This window comes from Cyrtonyx montezumae, unplaced genomic scaffold (genome assembly GCF_038088225.1).
Source record: "Cyrtonyx montezumae isolate F1298 unplaced genomic scaffold, pur_monq_1.0 scaffold_15, whole genome shotgun sequence".
NCBI classification, from domain to species: domain Eukaryota; kingdom Metazoa; phylum Chordata; class Aves; order Galliformes; family Odontophoridae; genus Cyrtonyx; species Cyrtonyx montezumae.
In genome coordinates, this window is record NW_027071881.1 from 9,001,375 (window position 1) to 9,024,998 (window position 23,624).

The window sequence follows — 23,624 nt, forward strand, 5'->3', positions numbered from 1 at the left end:
CAGAGGTCCGGGTCGGCCGCGGTCGTTGCTCCGCGCTCCGTGGCACCCTCACGTTCTGTATAGGGACGCTGCCTGGAGGCTTAGTGGGTTGGGGGCGGAGCGGGAGAGCACTCCACAAGTGTCCTTCTTTCATAGCAGAAGGTGGGACCCAGCCACATGCACAGTTTCCTTCTGTTTGCAATCAGAGCACGGCTCCGGGTGAGAGGGTGGAGGAGGAAGACTGAGAAGCGGTACCTTCGGTTCCTGAACAGATTTTCAGCTATGCTCAAGGCCGAGGTCGCCTGCATGAGAACGAAATGAATCAGAAATATCAAATCTGGGCTATGAGCTGTAAAGCTGTTCTACATCTTTATAGGCTCATCACAGCACTTTGTCCTATTGTGTATTCCTGATGGCGAGTTAATTACACTGACTGCTGCGCCTATTTTAAAGGAGCAGCTCATTTAAATGAAGGGACAAAAGCTTTTGTGTGAAGTTTTTGTTCGCCCATGTCTGCGCCGTCATGATTTACAGTATCATTAGCTGGTCTCAAAGGGCTGGCGGGCAAACTGCTCTTCTATCAATCACAGAGAGACACCATCGGTCCGCTGGGCACAAACAGGGCTCGCAGAGCTGCAAAGTTGGACCCTACCTATTTCTGAAGTGGAAATCCAGCAGTTTATTAGTTCTGATCTTCTCACTGTCAGGATCATCCCCGGTTTTACATTCTCTTCATCAATGGTCTGGGAAGCCCCTTTGTGACCTGCAGCAAGCTCTGCCTTGCTCCGTGAAAGGCTGAGCGTGTTCTCTCTTGGTCTGAATCAAATCCATGGCAGCCAGGAATACTGCACTGTGCCCTTGTTTTAAGGCTCACCCTGACGTAGATACCCACATGCATTTGGCATGAAGCAGCGTGGCAGTTCTGGAGATACATACCTCAAAGTCAGGCACACACAGAGTTTGTTTAATCTTTGATGTTACATTGATATAGTTTCTCCTCACGTATAAGCAATTGTGCTTAGAGAAACTATTTTAGAAGCAAAACAGGAGCACCAGAGCAACTGGCTCTGCTCTTCAGGGCAATCAGAGAAAAATCAAAACTTGTCTAATTAATCTAATTATTCATTCTGATAAGCCATGAGACACAGTAGTAAAGGTAAGTCTCCCTGTACTCTGTATCAGATCAAATGTTCCAGATATGTTTCCTTGTGTGCTTGAGGTAGAACAAGCAAATCCCATTAAGCAACATAATATTAGCATTACAAAAACCACTTCATGCAATAAAATTATCAAGGGCCAAACATCTACATCACTGAAGTTTGTGAGCCCCAGAACATCCAGGCAATGGTTGTTCCTCCTGTAACATTCATTACTTTAATTACAAGCTTTGAGATGAAAAATTGCATTAACGAGATCCTCCCCACAGCCCCTATCTGCCTGATTTATAGCACTTTCCCTTTGCCAACCTTTTGACTTCCCAGCAGAGGGATGAAAGCAGCTGCACAGAAACCACGAGTGGGTGGGTGCAGCGCACCGCTGTGTCCCTCCTTGGTGTCCATCCCCATTTGCAGCTGCTGCTGTGTGCACAGTGAGTAAAGCAGTGCAGGAGAGACCCGAAGGAGCATCCTTCGAGCTGATCCAAGGCTGAAGCTCTTGCTTTTCTGTTGGAAGAGGTGGCTGATGGTTGCTGTGTGAGGACAAGGAAGAATGTGGAGGAATTTGTGTAACAAAGATCTATAAATCGTCTCCAGTATCCATCACTCCCCAAGAGATGCTGTCAGCAGATTCAAGAGTGAGGAAATGGGAAATACTCTCTTCATCAATTGGCTGGAAGTGCCTTTGTGGCCGAGCAAAGGAGCTCCACACTGAGGAAGGACTTTGGTGGGTGCAGAACTGGAGCTTGCTCCCACCTCCTCGTGCCAAAAAGGAGAAACTGAAAATGTGAAATTGAAACAATCTGAATGAATGCAAAGCAAAACTGCTCATGTGAAAGCATCAGGTTTAGCTTTGCTTCCCTGGTGCTGCCTTGTCAATTACTTGGCACTAATTGCCAAGTCAGCGCTGACAGCAAATGACCAGCAGAGGCTTTACAGTGTACATGTGGGGCACATAGGGTGCTCAGCCCTGATGTGATTCAGGGGTTCATGCACTCCAACAGCCTCGTGTGCCAGGGCAGTCATCAGCAGAGCTTGCTGGGCTGGGTCTTGGTTCCACAAAAGTCAGCTCAAAAACACACCCACCTGACCCCCAGAAGTGTTCTCATGTCTGTCTCGTGCATGAAGCATGAGGGATGCGAGCACGGCAGCCTGAAGCTGCTGGCAGGGAGCTGGGCTGGGACCCCACGGGTCTGATGGGCATTTCCCTGACATCGATCAGGGCCATGTCCCACAGGTGGGGCTGAGGTAAACTGCAAAGCAAATGTAGTCAGCAAATTCAGTTCATGCACAGTCAGATCAGGGATGTCCACCTATAGCCATGGCATCCCCTCCTGAGGAAAGCCAGTATCCTTTTTTTTTTTGCATGCTTTTTTAGCCCATTACGGTAGGACCGCATCCATCAATGGCGCTTCTGCATATCTGCGCCCCACATCCCACTACCCTCCTAAATTATCATCACTAATATGCACATAACAGTCAATTAGCCTGGCTGAGCGCACTCGTGACCTCTGATCCCTGCTGTGTCCCTCAATCCATTAACAGGCCCTCGTCCTCCAGCTCCCAGTATGAATTGATGTCGCATCTATTCTCTTTGGGCAAAGGAACACGCTTCCTCATTCATCTGTCCATTTCCACTTTCTGTTCTTTTGTCCCCTCCTTCTGTTCCCTGTGTTGCTAACCTGGTCACAACTTCTTGACCCCACGTCCTCGTCCCTCCCGAGGGTGCTGTTATCCCCATCACTACCAAAAAACTTTTACTTTTTTTTCCCCCCATCTTATTTAGCAAAAATGGTTTCCAGCAGCGTGAGAGCTTTGATCCCCTATTCAAGAAATCCCTGCAATGTTTTTTTAAAGGCTTTCTTTCTAAGGCAAATGAATTCTTCATGAAGGGGGAAATGGTGTGCTAGTTGGTCTCTGTTCATCTGAGGAAGACAAACGATCTCTTTTATTACTTGAAAAGCATAACAGTTGAGTGTGTGGATTTGTGATTTATCTGTAATTAAGAATTCATTTGAAGCAGCATATTAATTACAGAAAGGAGGATAAATTTTGCAGGATATACAAGGAAAAAATCAGAGTTCCTGGAAAGAGAAGATAAAACTTCTGAGGTTTGTGTTTTGCGTATCTCTGTATGAACACAAGCGCTGGGCAGGGCCAGCTCCGTGGTGCCTGTGCAAGGTTTTTGACTTGTAAGTTTGATCCCTGAGTTGTAAAAATAACAGCCCAGGTCAGAGCTCTACCCCGGCTCTGCTGAGCCCTTCACCGCAGCACAAACCTGTGCCTTGGGCAAGCTCCAGCCTAAGCAAACCTGCCCAGAGCAATGAAGCTTTCTTCCCAGCATCACGCAGGGAGCACAGCCCCGGTTTTCCTGCCCAGATTTCCAGTGCATGCGGCCATCTGACCGGACTGGCAGAGCCAGTCTGGAAATGCTGTGTGTTTGGAGCTGGGTGTTCTTGTGCAACTTGGTGTTGCTACTCCACATGCGACAAGCAGCTGAAATAGCACGTCTGGCCTCCAGTGTCCATCCAGAGGCCATTTTGGTAACGCTGGGATCCAGGAGGTTTCCTCTGTACCCACGCCTGCACGCTAAGTTAAATGCAGAGATGCGGCTTTGCTCTGCCAAGAAAGTGGTGGCAGTTGTTATGGATATAAAGGCGGCCCTTTAAAGCCTCGTGACAGCCTGTGGATCCTCATGTGCAGGAATTCCCCTGCAAAATAGCTTTGAACTGTGGAATTATCACCCAGACTTGTAAAACTGTACTGGTCATAAATGGGCTTTGTCGTGTTTCTGCCAGGTGTCTTTGCTGCATGACAACTGCATCACCAGACACAAAATGCCCACTAGCAAAAGAAACAAGCAGCCATGCTTCCTTCCTCCAGGCCCTCTGCTACCCAGGAGTGACAGCACACAAGCAGCTTTTTGGCAGCTTCGTGCATTCACACCTCTTGGGTAAACGCTTTCCCTTCTTAATCATTAGTTCTGTTCATATTATCAATTTTGTCCTGCCTGCTTTATCACATGCTCTTTGCTCCATGCTTGCTGCCTTCTCTATCCATGCCTTTGTTCAGATGTGTCCTGTGCCCATTTCCCAGTTCCCTTTGGCTCAGTCCCACCCCTGACCTCCCAGCTCCTCTCCCATGGGGTTGAACCTCCCCAGGATTTGCACTCACCTTCTCTGCATGGCATTCTGGAGAGCAGTGCTGATACTGGGCTGCTTCCCAAGCAATGATTTACACAGAGCTCTCACACCACAATCCCTATACTCCTCACTCCACATCAATCATAAGGAGTGTGCAGAAACCATACTCAAAAAGGCACTGCTCCTCATGGAGCATCAGCTCAGGTACAGCAGATTAAGTAGTGCCTATTTCCCTCCTCCCTTCCCATTGGGTTACCCATTCTCCAGCAGGACGAAGTCAGCCTGATGCTGGATGTACACCAGCTGGGGGTCACTTACCCCTCTGCCTTGACGAGCCACTCAGGGAGCAGAGCAGCAGCTGGCAGCAGTGAGAGACCCAACCTGCTGGGAACTGAGCCCAGGCAACGTCTGGGAGCAGAATCTGAGCTGATTGAGAAGGCTCAGCCTGGCTGAGCTGCACTGAGAGGGCATCGCTGAGCAGGGAGGGGCAGCGGATCTCTCTGCTTCAAGTCTGCATCTTTTCTCCCAGTCTTTGCTAACAGAATGTTAACTTCTGAGTCTCTGCGAAAGGGACCAAATAGTCTTCATCTCTCCCATCCTCTTCCAGTTTTCATCTAGGGCAGTAAAAAATTCAAAACTACACAGGAGGGCTTTGGAGTGTCCTGCTCCAGCCCTAAAGGTGAGCACCAGAACAATGCTCTGAAAGCCCTTTCCTCAGCACTCACACTGAACAGATGAAGCTCCCTGAACCCCACATCCCTGCTGCACCCCAGCAGCCCCCCCCCCACCTGCAGCAGGAGCCATAGATCACACGGCAGCAACAAGTCTGAAAAAATGGTTTTTAATTATGGTATACATTAAATTAAATGTAATTTGAATATCAGTCTCAGATTCATGATGACTTATTCCCCATAGGGTTGCTCCTATCAGTCTCAGCAAGGGTTATCGTACAAATGCACCATAAAAAAAGCATTTCTTGCCCCAGAAAAAGCATCCAGTGTTCTTCTGAGCAGTGGTCAACTGTCCACAGGCACCTCCACTGCTCTTTAAAGCATTCTCAACATTTGGCACACATGACAAAGTCTAAGAAAAATTTAAACAACTGAATAGCATTAGATCCATTTCCAAAGGAACGTGGGCACGAGGGAGCTCATGTCCCATGGGAAGTGAGGTGATGCCTTTCACAGCTTTGGGAACTCAGACTCGGGTAGATGCAGCAGGGGGAGGCTCTGGCAGTGCACAGCACAGTGTTCCCAGTGGGTGCCAGGCTGGGACACGCACTGTGTGCGGAGTGGCCCACCCCATGGCAGCCCTGCTCTGTGTCCCCAGACACAGGACAGTCCCCTGAGCTCCCCACGTCACCCAGGCCAGGGGCCAGCTGCCAGGGCTCAGCTGGTGCCTGCTGGTGTCCCCACGTAGGCACAGGGCTTTCTTCACGAATTAACTCCATTAAGGGAAGAAAGAAAATACAAAACCGAAACCATGCTCAGCTCTGACCTTTACCAAAAAATAAAAAACAAGACTGGGGGAGAGAAGAGATGCAGGAACAATATATACAGATGGGGGAATTGCACTTAATTACAATAGTTTACATCAATTGGACAAAATTAACTTCTTTCATATAAATCTCTATGTATAGGAGTGGGGATGGGTGGGGGTGGAGCAGACTGTACCTATATTTACAGTTTAACTGGCTCAGTTCATCAGCACGAGATTCCTCCTTCCAAATGCCAAGTAACAGACCCGGGTCCCTCTCAGTCCATCGGGTGGAGGAGTATAACTTAAATATGATCCATCTTCTGCCACGTCCCAGTACAGCTTGTTCCTATTTCCTCAGGAGAGCCAACGGCCTCTTGGAAGGCAAATACTTAGGAAAAAAACAATCCTCAGGACACGTCTCGGAAATACTGCGCGGAGGGGAGGAGAGGCGCGGTCCCGTGGTTCGGGTTCGGGTTCGGGCTGGTCCCCAATGTGGGGTCGTGAGGCTCCGGCTGCGTGTTGGGGTAATGAGCTCCTCGCTGTGGCACTGAGCTTCGCTCCGGCTCGGCACACGGATCACCAGCGGGATGTTGTGGAAAATAAGTTCCCGTTGCTATGTGCAAAGGCAGCGAGGTGTGGAGCATCACCAGGCTTGCAGGGGACACTGGGAAGGGAGAGCAGCACGGTGAGCAGCAGGTCGGGTGGGCTCCTCCCACACCCCAAACCCTGAGCCCTCCGCATCCCCAGAGGGAAAGCACTTTCTGAGACAGATATTGCAACCCTACAAAATATTCCGTTTTTTTTTTTATTATTATTAATAAAAAAGGGACTATTGCATGGGCTGTTCCAAAGAGTTTGTGCTGCTCAGGCAGCACTCGTGTGAGAGCAGTGGCTGTCCTCAGTGCTGCTGTCACCTCTGGGATGGACGAGCTGGCCCCTGTGGCTCCATCAGTGCCACCACAGCTCCATCCCCTACCCCCCTGGGGTCCCCCGGTCCCCACAGTGGTGGGGGCTGGCAGCCAGGGGTGACCTTGTGGGCTGAAGCACACAGCAAACATCGTAACATGGAGATAAGGAGACGCCAGGAGCCTCCCGTGACATGTCATTAGGGACGGGCCGCGGCTATCAGGTGTTTGCTAACGTAATAAACATGGTGGCTCGGCCTCGAGCATTGTCAGAGGAACCAGAAGCTGCATGCCCCTTCCAGCCCCGACCAACAGCCACATCTCCCCCTTCTCTGCTTCAACTGAAACACGATGGGGGGAGGAAAGGGAGCGCTGCCCACCCCGGGCAGCACCGTGTCCGGGCAGGCCGAGTGCGGGGCCTGCAGGCCGCAGCCCCATGGCGGGGATGGGCGGCTGCCGTTCCCATACAAGGGACATTTCCTGTGTGTGCCGGGCTCGTTTTGGCAAGCCGGCATCAAAGCCGGCCCGTGGCAGGAGAGCACAATTAATCAGGGGCAGTTCGGGCTGAGCGCACAGCAGATGGGCCGATAAAGCTGCACAGAGGAAATGGCGCTCCCGCACCGCCGGGCACAGAGCAGAGGGAGCCCAAACCGAGCCGAGTCGGGCCAAGCCGAGGTCTTTGCCTTCCCCTATGGTTCAGCCCTAGGGCCTCCACCATCCCCAGCCCATCCCCAGCCCCTTCCTTGCCCCCCAGCGACAAACAGTGCCAGGCATCCGTGCGGAAGTCCCACAGCAATCCCAACTGTATTTACTCTGTGGTCATTGCAGACATTTTTTTCCCCTCTGCTGTCTCAGGTTGGTAAGAGAGTTTATCTGGATACAAGTTCAAGGCTCTCTCATATTTATCTAGCGATCAATAAGGGCCGCATATTTCCCACAGTCCCCAGAGCTGACATTTAGAAAGGGGCTATTGTCTGAGTAAGGCCTTGTGCACCTGATTCCAGCTGGGGTATGTCTTGCACCAACATGGGGCAGATAAAGCCTGGGGCCGGGGCTGCCATGCTGCCTGCAGAGCCGCCCGAGCACCGCTCTCCAGCTGCAGAGGGATCAGACCTGCTCGCTTGGCCAAAGCCTGGCACTCAATGGCCACGCATTGCCCACATCCCCAGCGTGGCTGCCATCCACGAGTAGGTTTCTCAGAGCCCGTGGAGGGGCTGGGGCTGCGTTTTCAGGGCTGGGCTTCCAGTGCTGGAGGGCTTGACCCCAGCAGGGCCAGGAGCCATGGAGCAAATACCCAAATTACAGCAGTATCCTGCTGCCAGAACCCAGCTGTTACCTGCTTGCTGGAAGACATGTTGGTGAGCGTGCTGATGCTGCTCGTGTCTGTCACTACCATCGCCGAGGGGAAGCGGGAGGTGTGGGAATACTGGGGGGGCTCCTGCTTGTGTGCATACACTGTGGAGAGAAAAACAATGTTATCCACAGCCTTTGTGCAGGAGCAAGGCAGGCAGACACCACGCTACACACATAGCTCTGGGGATGGACACTGCAGACAGGAATGCAATAAAAGAAATGGAAGGAAACCACCACGTGCCCATTGGCACGGCGGGGAAGCTTTTGCTTTTTCTGACCACTCAGGTCAGTGGTGGCCAAGGCAGGAGCAACATGCACTCTGTGGCAATAAAAACCCAGAAGGAAAAAAAAAAATCCTTGCACAAAGCCAGACAGGGAGCACCACGGGTGGCACAGCAGTACAGCAGAAGTCACTTTCCCATAGGAGTTAATTTCCCGAGCGCTCCCGTAAGGCCCTTACTATGCGAGTTCTGCAGCTGGGTGACCGTGGCCATGAAGGGCTGCTGGGCCATGTGGCTGGGGGACTGCTGCATGAGTGGCTGCTGGTGTGGGCTGTGCAGCTGCTGTGAGAACTGCACGGGCTGCAGGGCTGCCAAGCTGCCGGCCACGCTGTTGATGACAGGGACGCTCTGCGCCTGGGAGGTGTTCAGACCTGGGAGAAGGGAGAGAGCGCAGCAAGGTGTCAGCACTGGGGCTGGGACCTGCAGGTCGGGGTCTGCGGCTTGAGGGTCGGAGGTTGGGGTTCAGATGTGCCCCCGTTTCACACTCACTCTGTGCAATGGCCATGACTCCCGAGAGCGGCGTCATGATGAGGTTCTGGGACTGCTGCGGGTTGTGGTGGGACAGGCTGTGGATGTTGGTCAGGGTGCTCACCGGCGGCAGCCCACCGCCCGACACAGAGATCTGCAGGGAACAAAGCAGACAGGGACCATCAGGCACATGACACTGGCTCCCGGCCACACCAGCACCGAAAACAGTGACGGAGGAAACAGAGAAAGCCCCTCAGGAGGTGACAAGCTGTGGCCACACCGGCACCTTCCAGCAGAGCACCCCAGGGCTGCAGCCCCTGGCTGGAAGCACTGAGCATCGCGTTAATAAATAGCAAAGCTGCAGCAGTGTGAAGCCTTCCTGGAAGCGGCTGCCAGCGCTCCAGCAGAGCACAGCACCGGGGACAGGACGTGTCCCACGCAGTCTCCGTTTGCTCCCCAGGTCCGCATTCCTGCTGCTGGGGACAACTGAGGACTCCCACACTTATTAACTTCCACCTGCCGCGGATGTAGGGGAAAGTGAGAAATACAAACTTGGGAAGCTTAAAAAAGAAGGGAAAGTAAATAAATAAATAAATAAGACATCTTAGTCATCACTTCCATGAAACAGATCCCAGCTGAGGGGCTGCAGCCCCACCAGGAGGATGGCAGTGCTGGTAGAGGCAGGTGCACACGGGCAAAGGCAACCGGTGTACAACCACTGCACACACAGAGGCACTGGAGGTGTGCTGGGGCAGTCCTAGGAGTAGCAGGACTCCAGCAGCACGTGGTTATTGCTGCCTTATTGACCTGCTGCACATTCACCTCACCCCTCTGTGACACCTCCTGCACCGAGCAACCTCAGTGCAGATTTTGGAGCCATCCTCTGGTCTCTGTGTGACACTTTTGGACACTCAGTCCTTGTTTATTTTGCCCATGTGAGCCTGAGATAGCCTCATTGCAATCGAAACAAAGGCATCAATAAATTCCAGAGCACAGCAGTGACTCATGTTTCCTTATCCAGTACTTTCCACTTTGAAAGTTTCTTCAAGGCCAGGCCACGCCGCGGTGCAGTGCGGTGTGGGCAGCTCATGGCAAGTACATGCTGCTCACCTGTGGCATGGCACGTTGCGGGGAGAAGGGGGCAAAAGTGCTGCACCCAAACGGGGGTCAACCAGAGGCAGCAGGACTGGAAAAGACCTTACCAAGCACTGAACAGTCTGGCACTGTGGGAACAGCACAGCACCACCACGCAGTATAACACCCTCTCTACAGTGCTCCTCCCCCCCAAAAAAAAACAATTGCCTTCAGATGCAGCAATATCCTTGGCAGCTTTTGGTTTCATGTGGGGCATTAAATGCATATGTTTACCTACTAGAAACCACAGCCTACAGCATATTTTCATTAAATAACTTGCAAGCACTAGCTAGCCTTGCTTAAAGATCAGAGATAAGCTGGCAGAGCTGCGTGCTGCCGGAGGAGCAGAGCAGCCCCAGACGACGCTGTGCAGCGGAAAGCTCAGCAGTGCTTCTGCAGCCCCCAGGTGCCTTTAGCACATTGCTTTAACCCTCTGCATCTCTGAGCAGCCCCCTGCCATGCACTGCAAACATCCCCTTCCTGGGGGGCTCCTGTAAAGGGACTGCAAAGGGTGCACCGAGATTGCTGTGCTGCTGAGCTCGTGGTAGTGCTTTGTCCTCCCGTCCCCCGCCCCTCACCGCCTGTGCCTGCTGCTGCCTTCTTTCGTGACTCATTTTATGACTTCAAGGCTCAGGGTTACAGGCTTAACACACCCAGAGGGAGAAATGGGTGCGTGCAGGGTGTGCAGCGAGGGAGAGTGCCAGGGGGTTTGGGGTTGCTCTGTGACGGTTCCCCTGCATGGCTGAGGATACTCAGCTTTTCTGGAGCAGTGCCTGAGCCCAAGGAGCTGCAAGGAGACCCCACAAATGAGAGGCAGGCAGAAAGGAATGAAAAGCAGGGAAATGGGGGAGCAAAAGCTCTCAGGCAGTGAGAAGGAGCACGCAGCTCGCCCTGGTGTAGCCGCCAGGCTTGTGGGGACCTGCAGCTCGTGGCTCTGAGGGATACTCCTAAGAAAATGGAAGTGAAAACCTGTGCCAAGAGCCATGTGCAACTTTCACTTTCATCAGGAAAACCTCCTCCCGGAAGAGCGGCCGAGCAGCCAGAACAGCCACGCAGCGATGCCGTGCCAGCCGCTTCGAGGAGCACTGTGCTCACTTCCATCCCATCCCATCCCATCCCACCCCATCCCATCCCATCCCACCCCATCCCATCCCACCCCATCCCATCCTCCTCACACCACTCCTCCCTGCACATTTCTGCACCGTGCCCAGCCAGGAGCACACTGGGCACTGGAGCCAGCATTGCCCAGCACGGCCACATCACACTGGGGGCACAGCTGGGAGCAAAGTGCTTCCCAACGAAGCTCAGAACTCAGGAGGGCTTAAGGAAAAGCAATGAATGAGAGCTTTATCAATGCCCATGTCATCGGCAGGGGAAAGCAAACAGTGATCCACCCAGCGCGCATTCAATTCACAAGGCATGCAATCAATAAAAGCGGAGCGGGCTCTGTCAGGTTTATGGGCCGCACTTGGGGAACACGCCGGGGCTGTGGGGCCGCCTTTGAGGCGGGCGGTGGGGACGGGCGCGCGCCCGCACCCCCACAATGCCCCATTGTTCAGCACGGGCCGCGTGTGAAACCCGGGGAAAGCGTGTTTGCTTTGCCCGCTGGGCCCTCTTATCTTATCAGCGCCGCCGCCACAATAGGCCAGGTGTACTCACCATTTTACCATCGGGAGAGAGCAAACCGTGGCCCGGGTCCAAGCCGGCGGGGGAGACCTGCTGCAGGACTGCCTGGCTGGTGGTGACCATGGCACCGCTGCCGTGGTGGCTGATGGCCCCTGAGGATGCCGCCTCGCTGCTCGCGCCCTGGCCGTACCGGACCCCTGCGGAACACGACGTGGTCAGCGGGCATGGAGGGACGGGTTGGATGACCTGAGAGGTGTTTTCCAACCTGAATGAGTCTGTGATCCCACGTCTCTGTGCAAGGCACTGACGTGGCCTATGGGGGCTCGCTCCTTGACAAGTGTGTGATTGGCACAGGGGGAGGACACGGTGACAGCAGCCACGACGGCCAAGAGCAACCACGCCGCAGCCCACCACTGCCCAGCACAGGAATCTGGCTTGAGCATGGGTCTTCAATACAAATATATTTAATTTGGCTAAATAGCTCTGTGCTGATAACCATATGATCAGCCATGTGTCATGGAAAGGCATCTACAGATCACAAATAATTAACAGAGGGAAACCCACTGGAAACAAAAGCACCTTTTACAGGGCTACCCCGGCAAGGAGACATTTGTTATGGGAAGCCAGCACCGGGGTCACTGAACTCCCAGGGATTGAGGCGGTGGCCCAAGATCCCTCCTGGGAACACAACCCATGAGAGCATCACCCATGTGCTGGCACCCTCTCCAGAATGACCCAAGCTGGGATCCTGGGTCTTTAGGACTCCTTTCTCCAGGACCAAGTCCTACTGGAGCCCTGAGCCTGCACTGAGCCTTGGCCAGGAGGTGCCAGCGCTGCCCAAGCTCCAGTTCTGCAAGGATGCTCAGAAAGCCTCCATAAGACCTGAGTCCAGGAGGAAGGAATAAGCCATAACTCAGGTCTGGGAGCTTTGCTGCAAAATAACTGAATAAGGTACAGCAGGCTGCCTGCTGCCTCCACCAAAAGCACAAAAAGTCGCTCTAACCGCCTCCAAATTTTCCAAACATCAGCTGGTCAAACATGTCCCGCAGATAGGAATCTCCCCGCGCTGTCTGGTTCCTGATCATTTCCCAGCAAACCCCTTTATCCCTGATAATACAAGAATGTCCTCTGGCAGGTGGATATTTGCCGGTACGAGTGGACGGCCGGGTAAACATTACTCAACCGGGGCACTGTCACCACATTCTTCCCCGCAGTCCCGGCCTCGTGCAAAGTGTGCTTCAGCCGCTGCCGGGCTGAGACGCTGCAGTGCTATTCAAACAGAGGGAGAGCAGAGTGAAAAAGTGCCCTTTCTTCTCACAGTGGTCTTTAAATAGATGAGGAGCACAGGCAGGAGATTGAACGATGGCTCCTGAGCCCATGGAACAGTGATCGGACTGACCATGAAACTGGAAGCAGTTATGGAAAATATGGGACTGAATGAGACACTGCTCTTAGGAATTAGTGTGTGGTGTTTCGAGGTGTTGGGGATGCCAACATCTGCTCACTACCGGGGAAATCTTTGCTCTCTTTTGGATCCTGTGAACCTTTCAAGAAGAAAAAATAAGACCAGTTTCAAGTCCCAAATCACACTCTGCCCAATTCAGCCAAGATTCCCAGCATTACAAAGTTGACTTTAAGAAGTAGATGTTAAAAGCCGATCTTCAAGCTTTCCTCTGCAATCCTAAGAGCGAGGCTGTTACTGTCAGACAAAAACGACCAGGACTGGGATTTGCAGGTGCCATGGGGTCCCCAGGCACAGCTGTGGGTGCAATCACAGAATCAGAGTCATCCAGTGAGAGAATCATTTGAGTTGGAGGGGAGCAGTTTAGGTCAGTGGCACGTTGGGCCATGGCCAGAGCCATTTGCTGGCAGGGACAGGGTTAGCCAGTGTGCCCTGTGGGCCTTTGGGAAGCCACAACCATTTCACCTTGGGTTTTTTTCCGTTCCTGGAGCAGGATGCATATTATTATTTGTGTGCCCTCACTGTTGGGATGGATTATGGCACATTGCATCATTAACATCGGGAGACTCATGCTGGTGCTCCTGCACCCCCACATGATGGAGGTGCCATCACTCCCTGCTCCCCACCTCCACTGAGCTCCCACCCAGCCCCCATCAAAGCACTGACACAGGAGATGGAGATCCGTGGCCACACTGCTGGAGTATCCTCCAGGCACGGGATGCCACCACTGGCCCTGTTTTCTTGCCTGTGCCAGTCATGCCCCCAGGACCAGCCTCTCCCCATGGCCCAGCTCCCACTGCCCACCCTGGGCACAGAGATTCCCCTCCTGGAGGCTCTGCTGCTGCCCAAGCTCAGCTTTATGGCACGGCGGGGCAGGCAGCCGCGCAGAGCCAGGCACGATTGTTCTGCCGCCGCTCTCTTGTGCTTCCACAGCGTGACGCAGCCCCAGCACAAGATTTATTCCTCCCTGGCCTCTCCCCGTCCAGCCCCAGCAATGAGTCTGCCCGCCAAGCCTGCACCCTTAAAGAGTTTGTTTCCAACTTGGAGCTACAGCCATAGTATAAAAGTCTGTTTATGGGACGTGGCTATTGTTTGGTCCCTGAGCTGCACAGCCCATGAAATGCTTTACTGCTTCCCTACGGCTCCAGACGAGCTGCGGGGTCCCACTGCCATAGCCTTAACCCTGTGTCCCAGCCCTGCAGCCAGAGCCCTGGACTTTCTGGAGCCCATCCCAGGGGCAGTGCATCCCATGGAGCATCCCATGGAGCATCCCATGGAGCATCCCATGGAGCATCCCATGGAGCATCCCAAGTTGCTGCCAGCTGCAGTGCTCGCACCCAGCTGCACTCCTGCCCGGAGCCGATTTTGGGGCTGCCACTCAAACTGTCCCTAAAGTGTTAATCTTGCTATGTTACCGAGGTGCGTAGTTTATGTCCATTATAAAGCTGTTTATTGGGACTGGACCCTCCCATTCTGCTGCTGTCATAAAGTCCTAATTACCCCCCATAAAAGCAGGAAAAGCTCCTAACAGTGCACTGTACCCACAGAGCCACACAATGAGCGCAACAGTAAAATCTGACAACGGCTGGCACCAGCTCTGCAATCAGAACCCACACTGCCCGAGCTATCAGAGAACAGCCTGCAGGAGCCAGATAGAAAGCGATGTACCTCTGGACCAGGGTGTTATTAGCAGGCTCTTCTTGAAAGAAAGAAAAAAAGAAGCGTAAAGTCACCCAAATTGCCCTTTCAGTTTAGGGAGAATCTCAGGGCGTGGAGCTGAGATTTTATATTTTTATACGTGGCTGTAGAGATATCTAAAATATATATAAATAATGTAAAGTGCTGCGGTGCCGTACGTTCCTGTGGATGTGTGTACACACGGGGTCACCGTGGTGGTGGCAGTGCTGCTGGACGGAGTGGGGCCGGGGCACTGCGGGGTCCTTTGTATGCGGGGGTGTGGGGGGCACGTCCCTAATCTCATCAGCACTGATTGTCCCCGGGGCTCTTGAAGATAAAAATGGCATAAGCCAGAGTCTGCGGCATGGCACCGAGGAATGAGATAAAGCCCCGAGTGACCTTCAAATCAAACAGGGAACCGAGATCTCTGATAATCCCCTATAGGAAGGGAAAAGTCCAGAGTCTGAGACACCTCTGAGATAGATAGGCTTGGAGTATTTACCTCCAAACAGTTAAAAACCTCGCACCGAGGGGCCGCCCGGGATGCTTGGTTTTACAGCTCGCCCCGGCCGTCAGTTTGCCCTCTCACCAGGCACCGGCCTCATCCCGGCCGAGGGGCAATGCCCACTCTGAGCCACGCTCAGCTCCATCATCTCCTTCCCCAGGGGGAGCGTGCAGCATCCCAGCGCTGTCATTAAGCTGTTAAAGGCATTGAGGGCTCCAGACACCACCGCACGCGGTGCAAGGGCAGTTCAAATCCCAGCACGGACGGGGTCAGCATCTCTCAGAGGAGCTGGTGGCAATTCGGGGACTTGCAGCCCCAAAACACCACTGCATCTGATGGATCCCAGCGCAGGCTGAGCTCCATCCCAGCCCCTGACCCCTAAAGCAGCCCCGAGCCCCACGCACACCCCTCGCCGTGCCCACCTCCTCGGCAAGGCCGACACACACCAGCACAGAATTCCCGCGGCTGAGCCCTCCTGACCCCTCCGTGGCCATCACTCCTGCCCCACTCAAAGCCCCACGAATGGGCTGTCAGAGGCCCTATAGCCACGGCTGGCTCCTGCTGGCCGATGCTCCAACGGGAAAATAAAGGTTGGGGCTTAACGGCCCCGCAGCCCCGAGATAAATGCCCGCGGTTCCAATAATTGCCATCCCCTAATAGAAGAAAACAAAGGCTCTCGCAGGGTGCCTGCAAGCGCGCTGGCAAGACGGGGCCACATCAAAGGCAGCGGGGTTCGTTCAAAGCCCCAGCTTAATTGTCAATTAAGCATGCACGGGGGGGACAACGCCATGACAACGCGGGGCTGCATGCTGGTGCGGTATTGTAAAGCCCGGCGGCCAACACAGAAAACAGCTGATTTTGCTGACAATGTGCTTGTAGGGCACCTTGTAAGCAATCAGCCGGTGACAGGAGGGCAAACGTCCACCCCGTCCCCACCATTGTGCGGGGCATTCCTGGGGCAGGGTCACATTTTGGTCACTGTGGGCCAGCCCCGCAGGGAGAGCTGCACCGTGAGTCAGGCTGCCAGCCCCCGTGTCCCCGGTGTCCCCGGTGCCCCCACACCATGGGGTGGCATGCTCTACGCCCATCCCCATCTCCAAGCCTTCCCACCCCACCATGGGGTTCACAGTGCCCAGGACAGCTCCATCCCCACCTCCCATCCCACCCCACCGTCCTCCCTGGGCGTTCTCTATTAATTCCCCTTTCTAATGAGGCTGGGGCTTGCAATGAGCCAGGTAGGAGCGTTTCTGGGAAGCAGTTGCTTTGTGTCTCCCTGTCCTGGTATCAGGATGTTGTCCCCAAGGGGGGACTGGGATGGCCGGGGCACACTGCCCGCAGCCCACGGCCCCACGCTGACCCCTCACCGCCCGCCTCAAAGTGCCCGCTGCTGTTTGCTGGGGCTGGCGGCTTTGGAGTGCAGATTGCAGGTAGCAGCACAATGGGGATTGTTCTCCCAACAATGCCTCTTGCCCCATGCCGCCGGGCCCTCCCTGATTACCGACCCGGCTCTGCTCTCAGCATTATCTCCTGCTCAAATCCCCCATCAGTGCACACTGCAGGCAGAGCAGAGCTGAACTGTGGGGCTCAGCACAGCCCTCTGCCCACAGTCACTCGTGTCACCAACTTTTGTTCCCCAGCCCTAACTCCCTGTGTTGGGCAGAGCAGCCGTATCCCCACCCCTGCCCAGCCCAGCCTGCACCAACAAATGCGCCCAGCCCAGCAATCTGTCCTTGATGGGATGGAAATCCAGCCCCCACCACGTGGCTGGTACTGCAGGGACAGCGTCACCACCTCTCTGCACCCATCAAGGCTGCGGGGAGAGCAGAGTGTCCCCGTGCTCCATTCCTGAGCAGAGTTCCATCCTACAGCCAATGGGGAAACTGCATTGAGGGCTGAGCCTTGATGCTGCCCCTCGGGCAGCACGGACCACCTTTCCCCCGAGGCCATCACCACCACGGCCACGCACCGCCCGGAGTGCCCCTTTCTGCAGCATTGTCAACAGTCTCAACAGCGTCAACAGCTCAGCAGCACAACCCGTGAGCTCACAACCCCTTTCTTCATGAGAAACGTGACCACCGCTGCCTCTGCCCGGCGTCACCGTCCCCGTCTCACCTGGCATCTTGCTGGGCGGCGAGGCGCTGGGCTGGTTGTGGTGCGGGGAGCCGTGGGACAGCAGCAGGTTCATGCTGTGTGGGGGCTGTCCTGAGCTGTAGGCGTCCATGGCCAACTTCTGGCGGAATGCCTCCTCCTTCCGCCGGTTGGCGAACCAGTTGTACACACGCACCTCCGTCACCAGGTTGGAGCCGAGCCCGTGTGCCTTGGAGGGGGACACCCCTCGCTGCAGACACTCAGCCCTGTGCAGGCAAGGGGACACGTTGGAGCAAGGGTGCTGACGGGGAGCTCCCGACGCAGGGTTGGGGGCGTTCAAGTCCTCCCTGGATCCCCGCCTGCTCTTCCCGACCACACTCATGCTATAAAAGCCATCCCACCTCCCTCTGAGCTTGCTGTAACACCACGGCGCCGCTGCTGCATCCCCCCTGCATCGTGGCTGCATCCCTTCTGCGCCCCTGCCCAATCTCCACCGCATCCCTGCCACACCTTCACTACATCCCCTCCTCATCACCGCATCCCTGCCAGCGCCTCTCCGCATGCTGCCCAGAGCCAGCAGGCAGCTCAGCAAAGCCATTCCAAAACGCAGTGCTGTGCCACGAGCCCAGCACGCCGTGCAGCTCCTGCAGGATGGCACCAGGCGGCCGTTACCTGTTGCACTCCTCCACCAGCGCTTCCCGCTCCTCCTTGCTGGGGTTCTTCTGGCGGTCGTAGGCTTGGTACAAGATTTGCTGGGAGGCCGGCCCCCACTTGAAGCGGTTGCGGCGCATCTTCTTGCTGGGGGTTTCGGAGCAGGTATCGTCGAGCTGGCCAGCCCCCTGGTTCTGCTGATTGAACTCTGGAAAGAGAAACAGCAGCTGATCCTGACTGCTTTTGTCTGTCCTATTTCCACACCCCTGGACTGTCTGGTTGAACTCTGAAAGAGAAAGGAGCAGACGTGACCCGGCCTGTAGCCGCCGCTCAGAGCTCAGAGTCACTGCCACGCGTGGCAGCAGCCCCCGCCCCAGCCCCCGGCCCCCTCCCACCCACAGCCCCCGTGGGCACCGTGGGCAGGTGGGCACAGCTGGCTGTCATGTGGCACACACAGCATATGGGTATGCACGGCCAAGCTCTGCCCACGTGAGCTTGTGCCAGGAGGAATTTTGCCACGAGGACGGGGTCACAGCCCCCAGAAGGAGCTCAGTGGGTGCGCAGCCCCCTGCCCGTGCCCACCCTGTGCCCAAAGGGGCTCCCAGAGGAACCCGGCCCCACACCAGGGTGACCTTCCCGTGTCCGCCAGGCACCTGTCACCACGGCCATAAAGGGAGATTAATGGGAGTTTTTATTATTCTCCATTTTGCAGGGGAATTCTCCCTCTTTTTATAATGGCTTTTCCCCTTGTGACAACAGGGGAAGGCGCGGGGCACGGCTGGAGCAGCTCTGTTTGCTTTAACGTCTCCAGGTGCACCTTCAAAGCAGCGGCACTCGGGGCTGAGCCCTTTTCTGCCTTTGGATTTTGCATCCTTTGGGGCTGGGGGCCAGGGGGACTCAGCACAGCACCGACCCCATGCAAGCACTGCCCCGAGCCAGGCCATAGGGGTTTATGCAGCACAGCTCCCAGGCACGCAGCACCAGCACCGCTATGGGAGCTCGGTCAAAGCCATCTACACTGTAAATAATTTGGGCTGCATGAGACCTTGCTACAGATTTACGGGTTTTTCCTTTCCTCTCTCTTTCTGGGTGCAGAAAGCGAGCGGGTTGGAAAAGCAGAGAGGCAAAGGGGGCAGAGGTGGGAGGTGAATCTAATGGTGTACAATCCTTAATCGCTTTCCCACAGACTCAGCCATCCTGGAGGGCTCGGGGCAGCCCACACAGCACTACTACAGCCCAGAGGGGCTCCCACCCCTCTTCCCAGAGCCTTAAAGCAAAAAGAAGCACTCTGGGGGGGACGTGGCACCCTGCCCCCACCCGTGGCCGTGCCCCCCACCCCAGCCCGCTCCCCAGTACTTACGCCGCAGGATCTCCCGCTGCTTGCGGACGTACCACGTGTAGAGGGCAGCTCGTTTCTGCGTCTTCATGGGGGTGCCCTTGTTGAGGTGCTGGGAGAGGTGTGACTGGTTGAGGCCGGTGACGTCCACCACCTCGCGCTGCGGGATGTTGTGCTGCTGCATGTAGCCCTTGATCATCTTCGCCGCCCGCCACGGGTCCTCGCTGGGGGTGGAGGAAAACGAGGGTTAAGTTGGCTCTGCGGTTGCTTTTTCCCCGTGATGGAACCCCGCTATTACTGACGGAGACCCACTGTTCCTAATTAATACTTGATGGCCAATATTCCTGCCCCGTCTGCCAACCCGGGCCGAGCCCCTCGCCGTCACTTTGAGCCGCTCTTCTCTGTTTTGAAGCGCCCAAATTCACCTCCATCAGAACCAGTCCAGGCGCACATCGGCTCTTCCCTAAACCCACACTACTTCGGTGTCCTTGTGTCGGCTGACACCAGTTTGGGGAACCAATGGCACTGCAGCCAAAACCGAAACGCAGCGCACGTTCCCCAGCGGAGGGACGACGCGACGGTGCGGCCGCTGTGCCCACACTGCAGCCCGGCCCCACAGCTCATCCCACAGCACCCACCGGCGTGGGGTGAGAGGAAATGGTTCAGTGCTGAGAAATGGGAGCGGAACCCGAACCTGGTCACAGTCATGCACTCAGATAATGAGATACTCTAACGCTGGGCTTGGAATAACCGTCCAAGTGCTTTTCCAATTCATTCGTTCTTTTGGATCCTTCATTCTGTCAGGGGGGAAAAACCCAACACATGGATTTCTTTCCACTTTTTGTCCAGATCACAGCGAGGAATCAAAGCTCCTCGGGTCCAAAGGAGTACCCACGGCCACGGGGACCCGCTGTGGGGACGGAGCCGTGTGCCCCGAGCCCAGGCACGGGGAGTGTGGGTCCCATCCTGCTCCCACCTGCTCCTCTCATTAATTACTGGGTCCTAACGAGATGATGGGACAGAGCTTGTTCTGACAGCAGCCTGGCTAACACAACAGCACTGTACACCGGAGCCAAGCCTGGAGCCACCGGAGCACGCCGAGAAAATGCAGAATGAGTGACTTTGGGTTCCAGATTTTGGAACTGAAATGGAATTTGTCACCGTTTGGGCTGGAGAAAAATATACATGGGAATGAGTGGAAAAGGCCCCAGATTTCCCTTCACTTCATTACTTGAAGAACTTTAAACTTTGTCATTTCCAACACGCTTCGAACCTGTGCTTTCCAGGCGATCATTCCGCTCTGAATTTCTGAGCAACGATTTTCTTTACAAATCAACGTGACCGTATTCAGAAGGGTTAAACAGCCTGAAACCAAACCCAAACATTTTGTTTCATGTTAAACAAAATGTTTGGACCTGACCCAAAACGAAACGTTTGAGTGTTTGTTCGCCTCTTTTTTATTTATTTCTTTATTTTCTTTTTAGGCGAACCTAAAAAAGCCGAAGAGGAAAAACATTTCCATCCAACAACTCGGCACAACCCCGTCTCTGTGGGTTCTCTCACCGAAACGAAAACCTCACCGACGCTCCGAATTCCGTCGGGATGGATTTGACACGCAGGAAGAAATAAAGGAGCGGTGACCCAGGCGCTGCAAACCAGTTTAAAGCCCTCACCCCGCGGCCCTTCCCCGCCCCGTGCACCCAACGGAGCACCGCGGCACTGCCCGGGGTGGGGGGGGGGTTGGATAGAGCCCATCCCCGTCCCCCGGGCCCCCACCCGTTAACCCTCTGGGTCAGCCTTGGAAACAGGTAAATGCGCTCCACATCCTCCGAGAAAAATGCCAAGAATTTATACAGATGGATTATAAAGCCGGCTCCGTCCGTCGGGGATCTATCTAATCTGCATCTCCTCGCGCGCACAGCGCGGGTCCCTCGCGGGGACGTGGGGGCAGAGCTCCCCCGGCTCGGAGCCCTCTGGGGACCACGGAGGTGCCCACGGGGCAGGCCGGCACATTGAGGACCCGAGGGGCCGCGGGGTGGGAGCAGAGGGGGCTCGGCCGCATGGAGAGGCTGAGATGGACGGTTCCCGACGCTCCTGCCCCGGCCGCCTCTCTCCAAGTACAAAGGGCTCTCTGAGAGCAAACAGCAGCTCTTTGCAGAAGGATCCTCAGGGACATGTGCCTGCTCTTGTTTGCACCGAAGGCAAACTTTGCACAGAAACACCTGTGGGCGAACTGCGACGCGGGCAGAGCCCTCCCGCAGCCCCGGGGGGGGCACAGCAGCAGGGAGTGGGGCAGCCCGCAGCGGCGTCCCCTCCCGCACCCGCGTGTCCCAGCCGAGCCCCCGCGCTGCCACCGATGTCACCGTTCCCGGGAGGCAATGGGCCGCCCGGCCGCAGAGACGGCCACGAGCGGTGCTGGGGACACGCGGGGACCTCCCACGGAGGGACCGCCTCTGGGTGCTCGGAGCAGAGCCGCGCTGCCGGCTCCGGGGGTCGGAGGGAATCGCCCTCGACGGGAGCGGGGCTGCTTCGCTGCTCTGCCGCGCCCCGACGGCCCGGCCCCGCACGGCACGGAGCGGACGGGCTCGGCCGGAGCGGGGCGCGGAGCCGAATCCCCCGGGACGCGACGGGACGGGACGGCACCCGAACGGCCGCGTTTGGGGGTTTCCTCGTTCCCCCTCCCCGCCTGGTTTACAACTCCGGCAATGAATAACCCGCCTCTCCGCTCGCCCTAATCGCGGCTCTTTGTGTATCTTTCAGTTGATGATTTATAGAAATAAATTAATAACACTCCGAGCTCCACGTGCTGCAGTTTATGTTTTATCTCCCGGCGCGGAGGAAGGACGGAGCCGAACCCCGGACGGCCGCAACCCCGGGCACCCCCGACCCCTCCACCGCGGAGGGCGACGGACACCCGACGGGGCGGCGGCAGCGCCCGGAGCGGGAGAGGTGCGGCGGCACTGCCCCGCCGGGACGGGCGCACCGGGAGCGAACCCCGGAGGGGCGTACGGGGCCGCGGGAGCGGAGCTCCGCCGGTACCTGATCATCCTGTCCACCTCCGCCCGCTGCTCCACGGCCTCCTCGGTGTTGAGCGCCTGCAGCTCGCGGAGGATCTGCGGCGTGTCGAAGTCGTCGCCGTCCTCCGAGCCCTCGTCTCCGGACAGCTTGCCCTTGCCGTGCCCGTTGGCCAGCGGCACGAAGCCGGGCTTGCCGTCGGGCGGCCCGCCCGGGGACAGCGGCAGGCTCTCCAGCTTGACGCCGAAGCCGGCGGCGGGCACCATGTCCTCCAGGGCGCGGATCAGCCCCTCCTTGGTGGCCCCGGAGCTGAGCAGGGCGCCCAGGAGCTCCCGCTGCAGGGCGCTCAGCTGGGACACCATGGTCCCGGGTCTCCCCGCGCTCGGCCCGGCCCGGCCCGGCCCGCCTCCCTCCGGCACCTGCCGCTCCGCCCCGGCTGGCAGGCTGTGCGGCATTATACCTTATGCAAATCAGCGCCGGGAGGGCCTCTCCTCCGGGAGCGAACCCCTCGTCCCCGCCCGCCGCGGCCCGGCCCCCACCCGGCCCTTATCGGCCGCGCTGGGACGGACTTTGCCCGCAGCCGCCGAGAGGCCCCGAGGAGCGGCGCGGAGCGCTCGGGGCAGCGGCGGAGCGGGGCTCGGTTCGGCCCGGCCCGGCCCCGAGCGGCGCGGTACTCGCGGGGAGCGGCCCGGCCCGGAGCGCGGAGTGCCGTCGGGGGCCGCTCGGAGCGGCACAGCGCGGAGCCGGGCGCTGCCGTGGGGCTGAACCTCGCGCTGAGAGCTGAGCCCCGCGCCGCACGAACCCCGTGGGGCTGCGCGGGGCCGAGGGTCCTCAGTCGGGGTCCCGGAGAGGTCCCGTCGCGGGGTCAGGCGATGCTCCGTGGAGGAGCCGCGGCGATTTGGCAAATGGGACTCCGCGGGGTCGCGGTGCTCGGGGATGCGGAGCGCCCACTGATCCCTGAGAGCCGCGGGGGTGGGAGAGGAGGAGGGCAGAGGAAGGGCTCAGGAACCCGAACAAAAAGTGCTTCTCTTCCCGCTATAAACGCACCGAGTCACAAAAGATCAGCAAACTGAGCCAGACCAAAGCATGCGGGATGCACCAGGCACCAGCACATCGCTGAACGCGGCGTGGTGGGCTCTGGGCAGGAGGGGGGAGGGGGGACACAACATCCAAACCCTTCGTCCGTCGCCTCCCATCCCAGCAAGCTGCGCAGCCCAGTGCCCTCTGGCCGTGCCCCGACGCTGGGAATCAGCGCTTTCCGAGATGGAGTGCCCACCACTCCCAGCTCAGTTCAGACTGCCGTAGCATCCCCGGAGCCATCGCTGCCCGCCCACCTCGAGGGCTCCCAGAAAGTCCCAGCAGCAGCAG

General features: G+C 56.7%; 1 protein-coding gene across 2 annotated transcripts; it reads right to left on the reverse strand.

The window, feature by feature from the left end:
- Positions 1-5,101: 5,101 nt before the first annotated feature.
- Positions 5,102-22,669, reverse strand: HNF1B (HNF1 homeobox B). Of its 2 annotated transcripts, none has more exons than XM_065732105.1 (9): positions 22,281-22,669; positions 19,266-19,465; positions 17,927-18,113; positions 17,279-17,520; positions 11,556-11,719; positions 8,784-8,916; positions 8,474-8,665; positions 7,997-8,115; positions 5,102-6,419 (listed from the first exon to the last, which is right to left on the reverse strand). In XM_065732105.1, the coding sequence occupies exons 1-9, from the start codon at positions 22,616-22,618 to the stop codon at positions 6,399-6,401; spliced, it is 1,596 nt and encodes a 531-aa protein (XP_065588177.1). In that variant the 5' UTR covers positions 22,619-22,669; the 3' UTR covers positions 5,102-6,398. The 2 variants fall into 2 exon arrangements, with proteins under 2 accessions (XP_065588177.1, XP_065588175.1); XM_065732103.1 differs by having other exon boundaries at positions 17,927-18,191.
- Positions 22,670-23,624: the final 955 nt, after the last annotated feature.

What these genes read in the sequence shown, in the direction of transcription:
- HNF1B (XM_065732103.1), bottom strand. Translation starts at nt 22,618, where the DNA reads ATGGTGTCCCAGCTGAGCGCCCTGCAGCGGGAGCTCCTGGGCGCCCTG. An exon ending in CTGGTGGAGGAGTGCAACAG is followed by an intron (nt 17,521 to 17,926) that starts GTAACGGCCGCC and finishes TTGCCTGCACAG; the next exon opens with GGCTGAGTGTCTGCAGCGAG. An exon ending in AGTCATGGCCATTGCACAGA is followed by an intron (nt 8,666 to 8,783) that starts GTGAGTGTGAAA and finishes CCCTTCTCCCAG; the next exon opens with GTCTGAACACCTCCCAGGCG.